Genomic DNA, 17,582 nt, shown 5'->3' with positions numbered 1-17,582 from the left:
ACAAAATGCCATCACCACCCAAAAGCTTGTGGTTTGCAAACTTACAAGACTGAGGGGAAAAGAGACGTGTAAAGGCATCATCTAAATGACTGTGTCTCATTCATTTTCACAAGAAAGAAATCTTCAAAACTGCTACCTACAACTATGTCTTCTCTCTCTTCCCAGTGCAAAAGGTTCATTCCACTCATTCTCCAAGCAAGTCTGACAAATGTTCAGACACTATCTCTGTCTGGCTGTCTAATACGCCTTGGTTCTCATCCCACAGCAAACCAGACTGAATCCTTCATCCTTTCAAATCTCTCCTGTCCTAGCCCTTCTTCCTCCTCACCACACCCCCTCTGACCTCTCCTATCAGATTCTGGCTGCTCAGCCCAGCTCCCAGCTCTGCAATTAACAGATTAACAGACATCTTTGAGTCAGGAAGGCACCATCACGAATCGAAATTTTGGGAAGGGCACAGTTTTCAAAGGTTTTTAAAACTGTGAAATTGCAGCTGACTGATGGTCAACTCAAGGTTTTCATCACAAATTACTGTAGCCAAGGTCAAGACACTAAGCTTCAACACGGGACCTTATCTAAACTGATATTCCCTGGCAACTGCCTGTGTGCATACTCTACACTACATTTTCACGTGGATTGCCACATATTAATTAAGGTATATCTTAAACAATCTTGCATTATAAAAGAGGCAAAAAAAAAATCTACGACTGTTGCATTATGAAAAACACGGTAATTAAGCATTGTAACAGGCCAGACTACGTAGACAAGCTGTGAAATCCCTCTTCACTGGAGATTTTAGAGATGTTAGACAGACATTATTATCTGTACTTACACAACCAGATCATGGAAGAAACAGAGAAATCACTTCCAGCCTTATGCTCTGTGAACTTCTGCTTCAGAAAAAACCCCCAAAAAACACTACACCACCAAAACCCACAAACAAGTAAAAAATATCCAACCAAAATAACCCCACAAAAAACCCCAAAACACAACACTGTAAGACTCACTGCAGAAAATCAGTTTGCATACTGAAATGTTAGTCTTTTGGAGAACAGTTCGTGTATTTCATTTATTCTTAAATTCAAAATCAAGCAGTGAGTAGCTCCACTAAGTCTACAATCTCAATAAAATTAATAGTTACTGCCTGTAAGCTATGCACAGATTCCAGTCCTACCCAACCTAAATCATCATCCAGCCTGTTTCATTCAGGGCATAAACATTTTGTTCCAAATGAAACTTTACACTCAGCTCACAGCCCTGGCTATAAAGTTAAATTCTGCCCAGAAAATGACAGCACATATTCATAGCAGAGCCAGACTGAGTTCAAACACAATGCAACTCCAGTACCAGGCACTCTGTTGTTAGGAGTAAGATCTTTCTGAGGAGCCCAACATAATTTTCTTGTCTCTCCGGTGAGAAAGGCAGAGGAAGATGGTATCTGCCAAGGAACTACTGATAAATACTCAATGAAACATAAAAAGGAAGGGGAACAACAACGTAGAAGTCAACAAAAATTTTTTACAGAAATTTATAGTAAGTCAAACAATTTTTTTTTAAACAGAAATTTGTAATAAGCGTTAGGGATATGCCATAAAAATAACCACTTAAAAAACTTCACTGGAACAATAATTTTAAGAAATACAGTTCTGCTTCCCTCTTTGTCCAGGGTGAAGTGAGGTTGGCCTGCCTTCATCAGGGAAGGATAGGAAGATAATCAAGCCAACTTATTATACATGTTCCTTTGAGAGTAAAACCGTTCACACCAGAGGAAGGTACCGGTGTAATGTCTCAGGGCTTGAAATTTGGGTTCCTTGGCCACCAGAGAAGCACAGCTTCCACTTCCTCCCAGGCTGTGCCCACACTGCACAGTGCAGTACCCCAGTACTGAAGTTTGCTTGGAAACTGGAAGCACCTGAGCTGAAATATCACAGATGTTCATACAGGCTGATTTGCCTAATGGAAAAAAGGCTCTTCCTAGCAGGGTGAAAGGCTCTGTGCAGAACCCTGGGCTTTCACAGCTACACAATCTCTTTACACAAGCAGGCAGCCCATGAAGCCCCAGCCTGGTGCCCAGGCTGTGCTTGTGCTCTGGTTATCCATCAGGCATACCAGTGTGCTCCTCAATCCAACAGCCTGGTTTCCATCTCCCAGGCTAAGATTTCTGAGACAGCTCTCAACACAAACAGAAAAATAAACTGCATTTTTATGTTACATTTGAAAAAAACATAAACTAGCACTAGTAGTGTAGATCTAGTAAATACGTAGAAATTGGGGTGCAGATAAGTCTAAAAAAGCCCCACTGTTTAATATGCAAGATACACAGAGTCAGTTACTAATTTGAAACACTGAATTAGAAAAACTGAGTTGAACAGCCATAGGAGATTTTTCCTCGTGTCACCCAATTCACATTTCAAACAAATTATGTTGAGACACTAAAGTAACTTTAACCAGCAAGACAGAATTAGACAAAGATTCTTTGGTTCACTCATTTTAATTAATAATTTTAAAAATTCAATTTCTATCCAATTCCTTTAACATCTTAATTTTTGCAGCCCTGCTGAACCACATAAATACAGAATAAAGATAAAAGGATATTCTATTTGCCTTAATTTTCACCTTATCCTTTCTGCAAATAATTTACACATTAGACAATGGAATGCTGTCTACCCTGGACATGTATGCAGAAGGAAAAGTGGTTCAGTATTGCATATCACAGAACGTAAGCAAGTGAAATGAGGAAAGATTGTATCTTTAATATCTGGTCCCTATGAACACCCAAACAAAATTCTTTCGCAACACTGGGGAACAGCTCAAAGGTTCATCAACCACCTCTTCAGGCACAAATCCTCCTGATTAACACACAAGAATCCTCTACAATAAGACATATATATATGTCTCATAGTTCTAAACAGAAGATTTAGAAATAGAATTTCAAATAACCTGAGAAATAAAGAACCAAGTGTTGCAAACCATTTTTATCCAACACTGCTTTTTAAACCTCTACCCAAGACTGCTGTCAGTAAAATGTCCTCATTGAAGCAGTTCTCTTTACAAGGACCAATATATTATTTAGATGCAGACTTACCAGATAACTGTCAAGATCTGTATTTTATGGAGGAAGCCAGTAATATTTTCCTCCTAATAATCAGCAATATTTCTGAATCTAGAGCTTGTTCTTTATTGTACCTTCAGTTACAAAGGGGAAGGAAAAACCACCTTCTTTCTTCATTCACATTCCAGATTATGAATGGAACTATCATCTACAGCCCCCCATTAATTTTTTTTGTGCTTTTCTTTATTCATCTTTTTATCTTCCCTTTCCCGTCCATACTAAGCCCAGGTCTTTGTGGAGCTCTCCCCAGAGAGGTCCAGATATTCTCCTCCAGACAGAGACTTAAAAACCTGTTATCAAAATACTTTCCCTGTGATGTCATGATTTTGCATTTATAGACACTCAATTCTATACACTGCTGAGATATAGTATCAGTTCACTAATCAGAAGAAAGAATTAATTGGGGTTTCAAAGCTACAAAGGCAGCATTTTCTGATGGGAGCGTACAGTTCATACTTCGGGGGAGGGGAAGAGAAGAAAGAGTGTTGGTTCTTTCATGAACATAAAAGGGCAGAATTACACATTAGTGTAGCTTCCCCATGTATAGACATTTTTATCTGAAATGCAGTATAAACTTAAAATCAACCATTAGCTTCTTTAACTAAAGCTCAAATCATCCATGTAATTACTTTTGCAGAAAATTATGACTAAGTTTTTTTAAAATGTGACTTGCTAAAATTTCACAAATAAGAAACAAATTACAGTGAGAAAATAGGTTCCTATTCACAAAACAACCAACCAAGCTGGCATCGTTAATACCCTTTTAACAAGGCAGAACTAGAATACTGGGAATGCTGTTGCCAGGTCAGAATTGAAGTGAATTGGGTAAATCGTGCAAACGGGTTCTTAAAGCACCTGCCCAGCCCCTGGCCTGGTACAAATCTGTACTTGCTCACTCAGTAACCCTTTTTCGTCAGGGCACAGAAATTACCAACTCACTGAAGTTTTCACAAAGGCAAAAAAAAAGCCTACACTTAAAAAAAAATACATTTGAAAGAAAAGTTGAGATGCTGAGCATTCTTGATTTATATGTGCTTTAATACCAAGATTTTTGACCTTCAGAAGTCCCTTCTCCCAGAAAAAAAAAGAAAAGGGGAAAAAACCAAAAACACTCCTCAGAAACGGCCACAGAGAGACGCTGCAGACATCCATCTAAAATAATGGCAGTCAAAGGTCAGGATGATATAGGGAACATCAAGCTTTTCATTTATGAACCTCCCTGAAAGAGAACTCTTAGTAAGTAGAAGCAAGAAAAGCAGGGACTATCCAGTCAGAGCGATGTAGAAACTGCCTAAACATGTGTTTAGGCAGGATCTTCCTAATAATGACACCAAGTATCTTCAACTTTGACTAATTAATTTTAAGACCTCACTGAAAATTAACATAGAAACTACCATCAGCTTGTTCGGTCATTGTAGCAAGATTCAGCAATTTTCCCATTAAGATTCACTTATGAACTATACCTAGCAGATTACAAAATAACACGAAGAAAAGCAAGCACTGCAGAATTGGATCCCGATCAGTAAAACGACAGAAAAGTCGTAGGAGTCTTCCAAAAGTGCTGGAAAATGCATACTGCAAGAACAATTGGTATTTCTGCCTAACAAAGCTGGGTTACACTCGAAGGCTCCAACATGTTAATCTGTCACAGTGACAGAAAAGCAAAGGATGCCAGACCAACACACATCTCTCTTCCAACACCCGGCATATCTAACACTGAGCTTCCGAACACAATTTAAAATAGGACTAGAGTGTCCAAATATATGAGTAAGGATGCTCTTAGCATTTCTGCTTGTTATAAAAAAAGAGTACCCTTCAAGACCTTTCAGCATGCCTTAATAGTGGGAGTTTTTTGTGTTCTATAACCACAAATGACAAAAGAAATAGCTCCGTATTTGCTTCAGAGCTCTCCAAGGGAAAAAAAATACACATTACAGTAATTCTGTTACAAAACTACAGCACATGTGTAAGGCCCCGAGAAGCACCGATGTTGATAAAATTAAAAATGGCTGTGCCCGAAGATCCCACAGCAAAACAGGCACAGCTCTGCTGACGATTAAAATATATATTAAAAATTCCTGCATTACCTTACAAAGGGCGAGGTATGCAAAACAAAAAGATTATATATATTTCCAAAACTGAAGTAAGTTATTAGACAAGAGATGCAGATCTAAGCAAAGCATTCATACTGAGTGCAGGGCGAGCTCATTTACACAATAAAGCAGATTTTATTCCCCGAGATACTTAACGTATCAGGATTTCAAAACTTTTATCAGGCTTCGCCGCTGAAATAGATGCACACCACTCCGTAAGGAGGCACAGATGTGCCCAAATACCAGCGGACCCCACCCCCTCGCCGCTGCCAAAATGGCCAGTTCGTTCCACCCAGTGGCTACTCACCAGCCGCAGTGCCGAGCAGCAGGGTGGCACTGGAGAGCAGGAGCACCAGCACAAGGTGCTGCAGTGAGGCAGGCATACCTGGGCAAGCCACGGTTCGAGCCGGCAGGAGAAAAATAAAAGGGGGAAAAAGGGAAAAAAAAAAGGGGGGGAAAAAAAGCCAAACCCCGAAGAGAGGAAATTCCTCCTGTTTTCACACAGCCTTCCTTAACTCTCTCGGTTTACAATCCTGTCTGGAAGGGCAAATGGCAGATGAGAGGAGCCGTCTTCGCTCTTACTCCATTACAGCCGCCTGCCTTCATGCCTGGGGAGCCGGCAGCGCTCAGCGGACACGGGGGAAGCGCCTGGCTCTGCCTCCCAGCCCCGAGGCATCTCCCCCGCCGGGGAGGACGGCGGCACGCTCCCGACCCCGCTGGGAACCGGGCTATTTCCCACGCAGCTTCACGACATCGAAGAAAGCGCCCGGTTGGGAAGGGAACATATCCAGACAGCGGTGTCAGTCAGCGCGGGCCCTGCGGGCTGGCCGGGGCACGGAGAGCGAGCTAGGGGCTCACGGCGGCGGCGCGTCCCATCCCGGCAAAGGTCTCTGTCCTCTGGCCGCCCCTCCTCGCTGCCTCACGCTCCGGGAAAGGCGGCGGCGAGGCCCCCTGCTCTCACGGCGAGGGCTGCGGCTGCATCCCGGCCCATCTGCCGCCCGCGCCGGGCGGGCTCCTCCGCGCTGCCCCGGCCCCCGCCGCAGCACCGACACCACCCCCGGCCACCCCGACAAAGGTGGGGCCCGGGGCGGCGAGGCCCCTCCTCGGCGGCTCCAGCTGCGAGCGCACCCGGCTGCTCTCCGCGGGCGAAGGCCCTTCCCCTCCTCCGCCTCCCGCCCCGAGTTTCCACAGCGCTGTGCAGCCTGGCCCGGCCTCCTCACGCCGGTCTCCGCTCAGCCCCTCCGCGCTGCCAGCGCCTTCCTCCCCCCGCGCCGGGCTCGCCGGCGAGGGGCCGCTCCGCCTCCTTCCCCTGCCCGCCGCCGGCTGCGGGCGGGAGCCGAGCGAGGGCCGGAGCTCCGCCGCCCGCGCCCCCTCTCGCCCGCCCGCCCCAACAGCACGGGCAGCTCCAGACACAAAGGGGAGTCGCTGCAGCAGCCGGCCCGGGCGCCCGTCCCGCCGCGCCGCCCCCGCCGCCCGGCTCCGCCCCGCACCATAGAGGTGGCTCCAGGTAGGCAGAGCGGGGCCGCCGGGCGGAGCTCCGCTGGCTGAGGGAGGGGGCGCGGGCCGAGGGCACCGCCCGGGTAGGGGAGCTGAGGGCGGGGGGCGGCTCCGTGTGCCGGGGAAGGCCTCGCTAGACCTTCCCGGGAAGGCCGCGGGAAGGCGGCGAACGGCCCCGTCACGCAGCCTGTCTCTGCGAGAGGCTGTCAGCGGGGAGGCGTGAGCTCAAGATTCACAAAAAACGCCTGTAACAACAAGAAAAAAATGTTGAGCAGTCTCTGAGATTGCGTCATGTTTGAACTCGGTGGCCTGCCTGTCAGACACCCCGGAGCTTGTGCCTTGTCCTCGGGTTCAAGCCCCCGTTATCTCTGTCCCTGTGAGCTCCCCTAGGAGCGCTGCCATGCCGCCTACTGCTGTCCCTCGGTGAGCCCAGGCAAGTCACAGAAACACAGATCAGTGAGGCTGGAAAAGACCTTTGAGGTCATCCGGACCTGTGACTGATCACCACCCTGTCTGCCAGAGCGTGGCTCTGAGTGCCACGTCCAGTCTGTCCCTAAACACCCTCAGGGACGGTGACTCCGCCACCTCCCTGGGCAGTCCATTCCAATAGCTCATCACCCTTTCTCTGAAGAATTTCTTCCTAATGTCCAGTTTGAAATCCACTCAGCTCATATGGCTTCAGCCACCTGACTCTTCCAAGCAAAACCATTATCTACCATTTAAATTGAAGAGATTTTATGATTTCAGAACAAAGATAAAGTGAGCCCACTCAGCTGTTAGTATGCTTTAACCTTTGCTATATTGCACAGGACCAAAGAGATAAATGGAGGGCAAGAGCTGATGGGAGAACTGACTGGAATGTAGTGTCTGATGTTCTGGCCTAGCAAGGCTCTTTCAAACAAGTTTTACTGGCTGTAGCATAGGAAAAAAAGGCTCTTAAGTACACCCTGCACACTGAAGGCACCTTCATATCTGGGCATCACCAAAGATTTGATTATAGGAAATGCTTCCCTGTGCCAAAATCCCTATATAGTTTCAAGAGTGGAATACAATTTGACACCTCAGAATATTGAATGCTACTACATAGAGTGGTGTAGTTGCAAGTCAGAGTTACAATTTTAGTAATAACGAAAGTTTTCTGCATAATTTCATTCTTCTTCACAGAACATAACAAATGAAATAGATGTAAACTATTTCTTGATACTGTGATCATCAAGAGAATTATTAAGTAAATTGTACTAGGATTTTCATCATTGTGATGCTTTGACTAGGGTCATAGTTGACATGCCTAGGGTCAAGGTGAATTTACACTGATAGTTATAAAATGTTTTTAAAGTTACCTAAAATATTTTTACTTTCAATCTATGCAGATATAACATGGATATTGGTGAGACAATAAAATATAGAATCACAGATTGTAATTTGTATTGCTACTTTCCAGAATTGCAACCACATGTTAACCACAGTATCCTTCCTGTTATTTGTGGAATGTGAATGTCAAGAAATAACCTTCAGAAGCAACACCAACTCTCCCCCACTAACAGCTAGAACAGTTTTACCTCCAAGAGAGGAAAAAACCCAACACTGAATATTTTTTCTGCAGCACCAGAATCCAGTATTCTTCTCTGGTTCCACAGACACCAAACTATGCCACACACCTTCTGCCCAGCTGTACCTACCAATAAAAGAAATGAGATCTACTTTGTTCAGGGAAAACAAGAACCTTTCCATGTGGGTTGCAGAGCACTTTCACTGTTTAGATGGTAAAAGAAAATTACTGTAATTGTTTATGACGTGTATGAAAACCTGCTCAGCCTGAAGTAAATGACAGAGGTCTCACTTGGTTCTAGTTTGGGCTCATTAATTAATACTAGGACTTCTTCTCCACAAGAATTGTGCAAAAACATTTTCTGCCTTAAAATGCTTTTTCTTCTTTCCACAAAATGGATTGGATTTTTGGTCTGTGTTTTCCTAAAATGAAGGAAAAAGACGTACCATTTTTAATACAATTATTTCCTTTTAGTTTCATAAAAACCCCACACCTGATCAAGAAAACACCCACACCCACAGGGGCTGTGCATCTGCTTTGCCTGAGTTCACCTCAGGAGCTGGCGGGCCGAGGAGGGGCTGACCCTCACCTCACCGCACCGATGATCGCTGACAAGCAATCGCTGATGTCTAAGCACAGAAACTGCTTCCTTTTCCCACGGTGGTAGGAGGAAACCAGAGATCCAAACTGTCACAGGCTCGTTCATTGTTATGTGCTTGGACAAGAACATATTTATAATTCTTCCTGTGGTATTGTTTTATCTGTAAGCTAGGATTTAGCTCTCCTAATGGTCAGCAATACCAAGTAAGACCTACAGAAAAGTAGTCAGGTTAATGAAAACTTGCAGAGCTGCAGGACAGTAAATCTGGGGTGCAGGTTCAGGTAAAGGTAGCAGGGAGACAAGAGACAACATGTCAAATTTACCAAGATTTAGAAGACAATATTCTGACTGAAGCATTGTATTTCCACCAGGAAGAACTCTGACCAATGAAATAACACTGTTGAACTTACTGCAGATAAGACTGTTAAAAAATATGAGGAGGAAAGACCTTAGGAAGCAGATGGTCTTTGCAGCTGTGGTCACTGTTCTCACAGCCAGGCGGGGCAAGGCTGCCCCAGCAGCACGGTCATGGGGTGAGGACAGGAGGACAGTGGCAGAGGAGCCTGGGTCTGGTGGCTGGAAGTTCCATATGCAGGTCAGATACAGCAGGGGACATGTATCTTGCCCTTGGGTGAGGGAGCTCTGAACAGCACAGGCACAAACAGCACGTGGGGGTTGCCCTTTGCTTCAGCGGGACACAGAGAGGGGAAGGGCAGCTGATAGGAGGCTCAGGAGTGTCCTGCTCTGGCTCAGATGGATGCAGACACAAACATGCTGGTATCACCGGCAAATTCAACACTGAACGTAAGAGAGATTTAACGTGGCCTTGCTAGCAGCACCTCCTTTAAACAACACACATCTTTGTTTTTAATTAACTGGAATAAGGGAAACTATTTTCGTGCTACCAAGAGAGTATCCCAAACAGATGAACAAAAAATGAAGAAAACTGAAATGGGCTATGAAACAATAGTTTGAGTTTCATTTCTTTTCAGAAAATCCAATGTTCAGACACTTTAAAAAGATTTCTCAGGGTAGGTTCACTGTTATCCAAGAGTTTTTCAGCGCTGATGCAATATAACTGTTATCATCGTTAGGACTCAGGGGACTGTTCTTTTTGACAGGGCCTTTCATGAAGTCAACAAATCAGTTTAAAACAAGCCATAAATTATATTTGGCTGCCTGTCAGCTTGGCTGGGGTGTTCTCCCAGTGCTGCCGTAAGCGTTGGGGAAAGAATATAACAACATGTCCAGATATTTCACTTTTAGGAGATATTTTGTTCCTAATTTAAAAAGAAAGCATCCCCCTAGCATTGACTCTGATGCATAAACATATGTTAGAACAGCCATCAGGATTTTTACAGACTTCTCTACAAATAAATACACCCGTTCTGGATCCTAAGCGATAGCTTAATAAATACTGGACTGGGTACAGATCTCCCCAACAAATGCCTGCCACTCATTGCTAAATTAGGGAACTGTCAGCAAGATCATCTCTCCAGTCTTGCTCCTGTAACTGTATGTGAAGGGAGAGGTGGCTCCTGATAGATGGGATCCAAGCCTCCTTTAGCTCTCTAGATATTATTAACATCCTGAATTGCGGCCAGAACTCACTGAAAAGACAATAGTGTCTACTTACAGTCTGCTGAGTTAGCAGCTACAGCTTCAGCCAGTGCAGCCAAACAAGTAATCACACGCAGACATCATTACCTTTGGAAGTGTTCAGTTACTTGTTTTATATAGATTTTCCCATCAGTGTCCAATTCTGGGTGCTGCAGAGTGGCATTAACACCCCCATAAGTCCCCCTGGAGCCAGGGTAGGAAAGGTGGCTGTGGGAAGACCACAGTTACAGAAAAGCAGGCACATATACATAACAAAAAAAACTATGAAACCTTTGGAGAATTCAGAAGCAATCTGAACACAAAAGTACCTTCCTCAGTCATGGACATGTTTCCTTGGGAATAGAGAAAGGCACCCTCTCCTTCAGAGCCTTTTTACAGACTACCAGCAGCACTTCCATGTTGTCTGAATTATTGTTGGGTTTTGCTCCTTTTCCGGGGCTTAATATTATCTTGGAAAAATGGATTCTACAAAGGAGGGACAGAGGGACACCAAGTCATGACTGAAATCCCAGAGTTCTTTGTGGGGTAAAGTCCATTTCTTTCTGTTCTTTCTGACAGGCAGGAAAAGCCCTATCCACAATAGTCAGCATGTCCTTCCAAGATGTGAGAATGACAAAACCTCCTGTGGCATCACATACCAGACCAGGCTCTCATGCTCCCAATTCTACCGAAAGCCGTAAGGAAATAGTAAATCAAATTCCCTGCCTCAGAGGGAATTAATTCCCCCTTTAGTCCAGTTAAATAATCTGTGCCAGACATTACTTTTGGCCTTTAGACTCATAAAAATCTGTCTGAGGGCTGTTATGACTTCATTTTTCTTTGTCTCTGAGGCACAGAAAAGAGCACCTACTGTTGAGCTTTTGAAAAAAACATTTATGAGTACAAACTAGTGTTTTCAGACCTGAGTTAGTTTCTAACTGTACCAGGCTGTTTTGTAATCTACTACAAGGTGAACCACACTGTGCAATGAAGCCATGACAGTCATTGACATCAACATCCTAAATCAGAAAAGAAGTTTTGTGGCAGCTTTGTTTACCTTTTGATGGCAGACTTTTAATAAATTTAATGCAAAATCTAATTGCACTACTTTGGTGGCAGTCCCCAGAAAGATCTGTTTTGATGTTTCACTTCTTTTTTTCATGCTGGTCTCACATTCCCTGATTTTGGAGTAGCAAGTGGTTTCCTATGGGGTGCCCATAATTGCATGATCAAAGGTGTGAGGATCAAGCCTGGAAACATAAGCAGGTGGGTGTGGGTCAGGTCAGGCTTGGGTATTCAGGGAGAAGGAGGAAGATGCACACTGTGGGATAAACAAAGTGAGTATTTTGTCTCTAAAAGAATTAGCAGTGAAACAGTTAATCACCATTTTTATGTTTCATAATACATTATATTTCCCTGTGATAACAAACTGCCAACAGCGTTGGGAGCAGTTGCTGCCTTGTTTTAGAGATAACACTGCTTAGTCTGTGGAAATCTTATCTCCACTTTGGGGGTGGAGGTGAGAGAAACTTTCAAGTTAGCTTTAAGAAGCACCTCCCACTTTGAATTAAGTCTGAAATCATATGTTAAAGGCCTTTTACAGCTTGTCTGAATCTCTTGGCTTGTTCATCACAACATAAAATGGGAAATTTGCTGCAGGGTTTTTATCAGTTCAAAACATCACTTATTCATTAAATCCAACAATGGACGTAGTCAGAAATAGAAATGTAATGAGCAGTGTCAGAATCATCTTCTGGTCCGTAGCAGATGGGTATGTCATCAGCACAGACCTGCAGGGTTTCATTCCTCACAGCTACCTGAGCCCCCTCACACTCACAACAGGCAGCTGGGAACCGAGCTCACAGAATCTCCAGCACTCTCTCCTGCTACCCTTACCTTCCTTTTGCCTTATGGTTCTGGGTTACTGGTTTGGTTTTTTTCTTTTTCTGTTGTTGGTTGTGTTTTTAATCACTCACTACACAAGATAGTTAGCAGTGCAAGTCAGGTTGGTTTTCAAAAGCCCCAGACAATTAGGATTGGACCTAAAAGTATTTCTCCAATCAGCTCAATACTTCTATCAGGAAGCTGATAGAAATGTCCTCTGAGAACAAAATGAAAACCTCTGATAAAGCCCTGATAGACCTGAGCTCAGTTTTCCATGGTGGAGGTCCAGAGGAAGCAGCCTCTGTTTGCGCTCATTGCTGGCCATCCTTGAGCTCCACATCATCTTGACAAGTGTCTGGCACTCTTCTGAAGGACAGAAGTGGTGTCTACAACATGCATTTGGTGTTCCTTGTTATTTTAAATGACAATGTGGAGGGAACAGTTTTTGCTCAGACATCTTACAACAGTTCCCCTTTGCAATGAGAAAGGAGGCATCAACTACGAGCCCAACAACACAGCTTCTTCAGGTTTTGTCTTCTCTTGCAAACATGAAAAAGAGTAAAAACAGTTGAATTGAAGCCCCTTTAAACTCAGATTTTGTTGCCACTGCAAGAACAACATCAGAGAGCTGACCACTCTCAGAGCCATAGCTTCCAGAGAAAGGTGCTGCTGAGTGTGCCTGCCCAGTGTTCTTCTCCTGCATGCAGCCAGCTCTGGGAACATCACCTGGGGGAAGATAAAAGTGAAATTATTACCTTTTACTAAACCAAACAGGAGATTTATATCCCTTCTGCTTCTGCCTGTAACATGACATCTGTTGCTTGACAATTTTGAGACATTTTTATCTGAGAAGAGTGTTCTTTGAGATCAAGAAATGAGTCAGTACCTCTGCACACCCTGCTTGCTTCTCACGGATTGATTTGGAAACATGAACCCAACTAACTGCTTCCCTAAAGCATCCATCAGGAACCCTCTCCTTGCAGTGATACAGGCCAGGACACCAACTCCAGCCACCAGCATCAGTCCTGCTTGCTGGGGCCTGCAGGAAACATTCAGGGCACAGTCATTCCCTACACTATCTACAGAATTGCAGAGACTTTAAAAGCTTTAATTCACAAACAAGAGCCAAGCCTCCAGAGGCCATTTCCACCACACAAAATGGGCTGTGCAAGCCTTGGGTGCGTGGTTTGGGGGACACAGGCAGCACTTAGACTCTGTGAAACCTCTGCCTCTGCTGGCAATTTCAGATTAAGAGGCAAACATATAAATGACGATGCAGGGATAAGTGGGAAGAGACTTCTACAGAAAAAATTGCCCTTTATCTCTGTTGTAAAGAGTCTGTAGTTTTCTACAGATGAAAGCTCACCAAAAGTGGAGGGGACCATCTCACAGAGATGCTACATTAAATGCTTTGTATTTCATAAGCTTGAAGGTACTTTTCCTTCTTTTCTTTTCCCACACATTTGCCACAAAATAGTTGCGATGTTTTGCATATTCTTTTCTCTTTCCTTTTCTCATGCCCCTCTGAATTGAGTAAAATCAGTCTTAGCAGGGTTTCCCCTCTCTAGCATTTTTGGCAGTTTCACTTTTGTGTTTATTTACTTTCAACCATCCCCTCAATTTTGGAGAAGTTGCATTTAGCAAAAGGAAAAACGACCACCCTTATAGCTCTGCTCTCATAACTGCTGAAGCTCTCACATTCCTAGCAACAGAAGGGTGGAAGGGGTGTGAAATGAGGGCAAAGAGAAGCATGGACCCTGAACTAAATGTCGAGCAGAAAGAGGGACAAAGTTGTAGGCAGGAGTGAGAGGATCTGAGGAATGAAGGGAGGAGAGAAAATGTTACAGGAGAGGGTTTATGTTTGAATATGATTTAACAAAAAGAAGGGTGCTAAACTCAGATCTCTGATATGAGCCACGCTGACAGGGACACTGGCTTGGAAGTTTCACAATGCTCATCTGCAGGAGTAGGTCCCTGGAACAGGCTGGCAGATAATCCTCGACTCGGAAGGAAACAGCAAGTCTCAAGTTTCTCTTGGCTTAACCAAAAGCTGTAAAGCATATTCTTTCTGCCCTCCACTTGTATTCAGAGCTCCCCTGCGTACTTTGTTGATGAAATCTCTCACCCCAATTCAGGAGATAGCAGCGTTTGCTAAACATGCTCTGCCTTGCTACCAGAAGAGCTTCTGACCTTGTTCTGTCTTCTCCTTAGCGTTTGGCAAATACTTATCTGTACTCACTGTGACCTCCAGCCAGCTGGGTAAAAAGCTTCGGAGCCAAACATGTGCACAAATAATTCCAGGGGCAGCTGTTACTACTGGATTATCTCCTCCTGTGGTTTCTACAGATAGAAATAGTTAATATATGTTGCAGTTCACAGCCCCTTTCCCTTTAGCAGACCAAGGACCATCTTCCTTCAACTCAGGGCCATTAAACCCATCTCAGCAATGTGGGCCTTCAATCTGGTACTCCCCTGTCTTGCCAGATGTATCCTATTGGATAAAACAGAGCCCACAACAGCCAGAATCACTAATCACAGTCCTGCCATCTTTAGCCAAGAAGGTCACCCTTTGATCACTCTTCTCAAGTTATGTGTAACAGAGGCCATTCTGTGCGTATCCAAACACAGCACCCCCTCTCTCCAACCCCTCCAGCCTCCCACAGCCCAGACACAAGGTGTTTTTTCACCCTGACGCATTGAGGTCCACGCCTGATCAGAGTTCATTCAACCCGAAGAGCAGCAATGACTCGCTTCCAAAAAATGAGACTATTATGGCTGGAGACCATTATGAAAGCCTGCGTGAAGCTGAGACCAGATGTGTGTTCAGCTCACTCCAAATATTGCTTAGAGCAAAGCCCTGGCTTGTTTTGGTTTTGTTTTTTAAGCAAAACAGGATTGACAGAATCTCCTCTGTAACAAGATTTTCTGATGTTTTTCTGCACTGCTGTTGCAGACGTGTGGCTGGGCTGGGAGCTCACACCCACCAACAGTGACCACAGCAGCTCTCAGAAGCGGAGGAAGATATGGAAGGAGCCCTTATGTGATGGGCATGCCAGCCCATTTAAGTTCAGCTCCAAGAATCAGCTTGTGGTCATTGGGACCATGTTATTCTTTCAGTAGGATGTTCTGTATGAGCCCCTGGAAGTGAGAGCGATAACATGGCTCTGATCACTTTTTGCCTTTACAGCAAACCTTTCATCAGAGGGACCTCAAAGCAACTTGCCAGCAAGAACAGGCACAACCTCACACTGTGCCTGTGAGATAAGCGAAGGATGGAATAGATTAACTGCTTAAAAGCACACAGCAGCTCTGTGGGATGAAGGAAAAATAAGAAAAAAACCTTACATATATATACATACACGTTTGAAACCATACAGGGTTTTATGGAGAGGCAGCCTGGAAGGCTGCCAGGATACTGAAATTGCCACCCCTACACAACCGCGAATACCATGGAAACCAGTGGGGCACTGGCAGGCAGGAAAGGAAATCAGCTGAAAAATGGCTTTCCATGAAACACAGCCAGGCTGGGACACTGCTCCCCTCCTGACTGAGGGAGGCCTACGTGCCTAAGCACCAGTGCTGCTGCTGGTGGGAGCTGGGCTCCAGGAGGGACTCATTCCCACTACTTTCCCAGCCTGGGGTAACGCTTTCCTGGCAGCGGCCAGTGGATGACAGCAAAAAGAGGGATGGCTGAAAACTGCTACATCATGTCAGCTGTGGTATGGGGGTAATGGAAACCCTGAGTGCCTAGTAAAGCTTCAACACACACTGGGAGGTATAGGAAGATCAAAGCCAGTTGACATCTGAATGAGGACAGGGGAAGGAACATGTATGTGCAAGCTCCTGCCTGCCCTGTCTGGTGAGGCACAATTAAAAGGCACGAAACACTCATCAGTTTTCCCTCAAAATACTATGAAAGCTCAAAAAAGGATTCCTTTAACCTGAATGAAAGTAAGTAAAGGAGAAAGGCCTGGAAAACAAAGCCAAAAATAAGAAATGAAACTGAATATAACAGGAATAACAGAAATAAACAAACCCAGACAAGCAGTGGAGGAGGAATGAACACACTGTTAATCTGTCAAGTACACTGTGCCCACATCAAACTACAGAGTAAGCCCAGAGAAATACCCAGCCTCCCAGCTGAGCAAGGGCACCTGCTTGTTACCAAACAGCCCACATCCCTTAAAAAGTCATACTCCTGGTAAGCCAAGGAGGAGGAATTCAAGCACAGAACAGCTGGACTCATTCAAAATAGTGCTAAGAGGAACAGCGGCATCTTATGAGTAAGCTGGATATGGCGCAGCCAGCACCAGGTTTGAACAAAAATAGCCCAGTGGAGATGAGAGGCAAGTAGAGACACCAGCACACAGCTCTCCCTCTGGCTCTCAGCAGCTGAAGGGTGCAGAAGTGATCTCCTACAGAGCCTAGATTGAGTAGAGGCAGGGAGACATTTCTATAGAAAAGCAAAGAGGACTGGAAAACCAGAGAAGCAGCAGAGCAGCATTTCTGCTACACTAAAATGCACGGAGCTAACAGGCCTTCCAGTAACCACAGGGGAGGGCTGGAAGGGGATGGGAGCGTTGCCATGGCTGGCCCTGATAAGGCTCTATCTAGGAACAGGCGAGGGCTGTGCTCATGGCCCGGCTGAGAAAAGGGTCTGGAGGAGTGCGAGAACAACAGGATAACATCAGGCACTTCTCACACAGCTGAAGGACCGCCACTGGTCATCAGGAGACAAGTGCAGATGGGAGACTTTCAAGTGGTGCCAGAAAAAACAAGCTACAGCCAGGGTCGAGGAACATGGGATCCAACTCCTAGTTGTCAGCAATTGTGGTGTATACATTGCTGAAAAACAGATGCAGTGCCAGGAAAATCCAACTCCCAGCATGAAAAGAATAACTTAGGAATGATAATGAGAGAAGCCAAAGCAACTGTGACTGTGAATTAGTGATTACATAAAAGTTTTTATCTTAAAGTTATGTTAGGCCAAATTCGGAAGTAATTTTTTCAGCCAAGAATGCTCCCTCGAGACCCTGTGATTTGGCCACAAATTGCTACATCTTAAAAAAAAAAATTAAAAAAGCACAACAAAACTAAGATTTTCTTTTTATGTTGAAATATATAGCAAGCAATAGCTTTGACTGGCATCAAACACTTCTCCAGCAGGTAGCTGAAGCTCTCTGCTTATGCCACCATCCAGCATCACTGTGAGGGACAGGCCAGTCTTCAAGATTTGCCTTTGTGGCT

The 17,582-nt window shown here is 44.7% G+C and overlaps 1 protein-coding gene and 1 long non-coding RNA gene across 2 annotated transcripts in view; one reads left to right on the top strand and one right to left on the bottom strand.

Moving 5' to 3' along the window:
• BMPR2 (bone morphogenetic protein receptor type 2) overlaps window positions 1-6,153 on the bottom strand; it is a 103,739-nt gene extending 97,586 nt beyond the window's left edge. Inside the window, exon 1 of the mRNA XM_033064375.2 lies at window positions 5,513-6,153. Coding sequence (XP_032920266.1) covers window positions 5,513-5,588 — 76 coding nt within the window. The 5' untranslated portion in view covers window positions 5,589-6,153. The remainder of the gene's footprint in view (window positions 1-5,512) is intronic.
• A 505-nt stretch (window positions 6,154-6,658) lies between these two features.
• The window catches only part of LOC116998761, a 26,389-nt gene continuing 15,465 nt past the window's right edge, over window positions 6,659-17,582 (top strand). The window contains exon 1 of the long non-coding RNA XR_004418456.1: window positions 6,659-6,712. This is a non-coding gene — a long non-coding RNA (uncharacterized LOC116998761). The remainder of the gene's footprint in view (window positions 6,713-17,582) is intronic.

The sequence above is a fragment of the Catharus ustulatus genome, chromosome 7, assembly GCF_009819885.2.
Source record: "Catharus ustulatus isolate bCatUst1 chromosome 7, bCatUst1.pri.v2, whole genome shotgun sequence".
In the NCBI taxonomy this organism is placed as follows: domain Eukaryota; kingdom Metazoa; phylum Chordata; class Aves; order Passeriformes; family Turdidae; genus Catharus; species Catharus ustulatus.
This window is presented reverse-complemented; position numbering and strand designations above follow the sequence as displayed.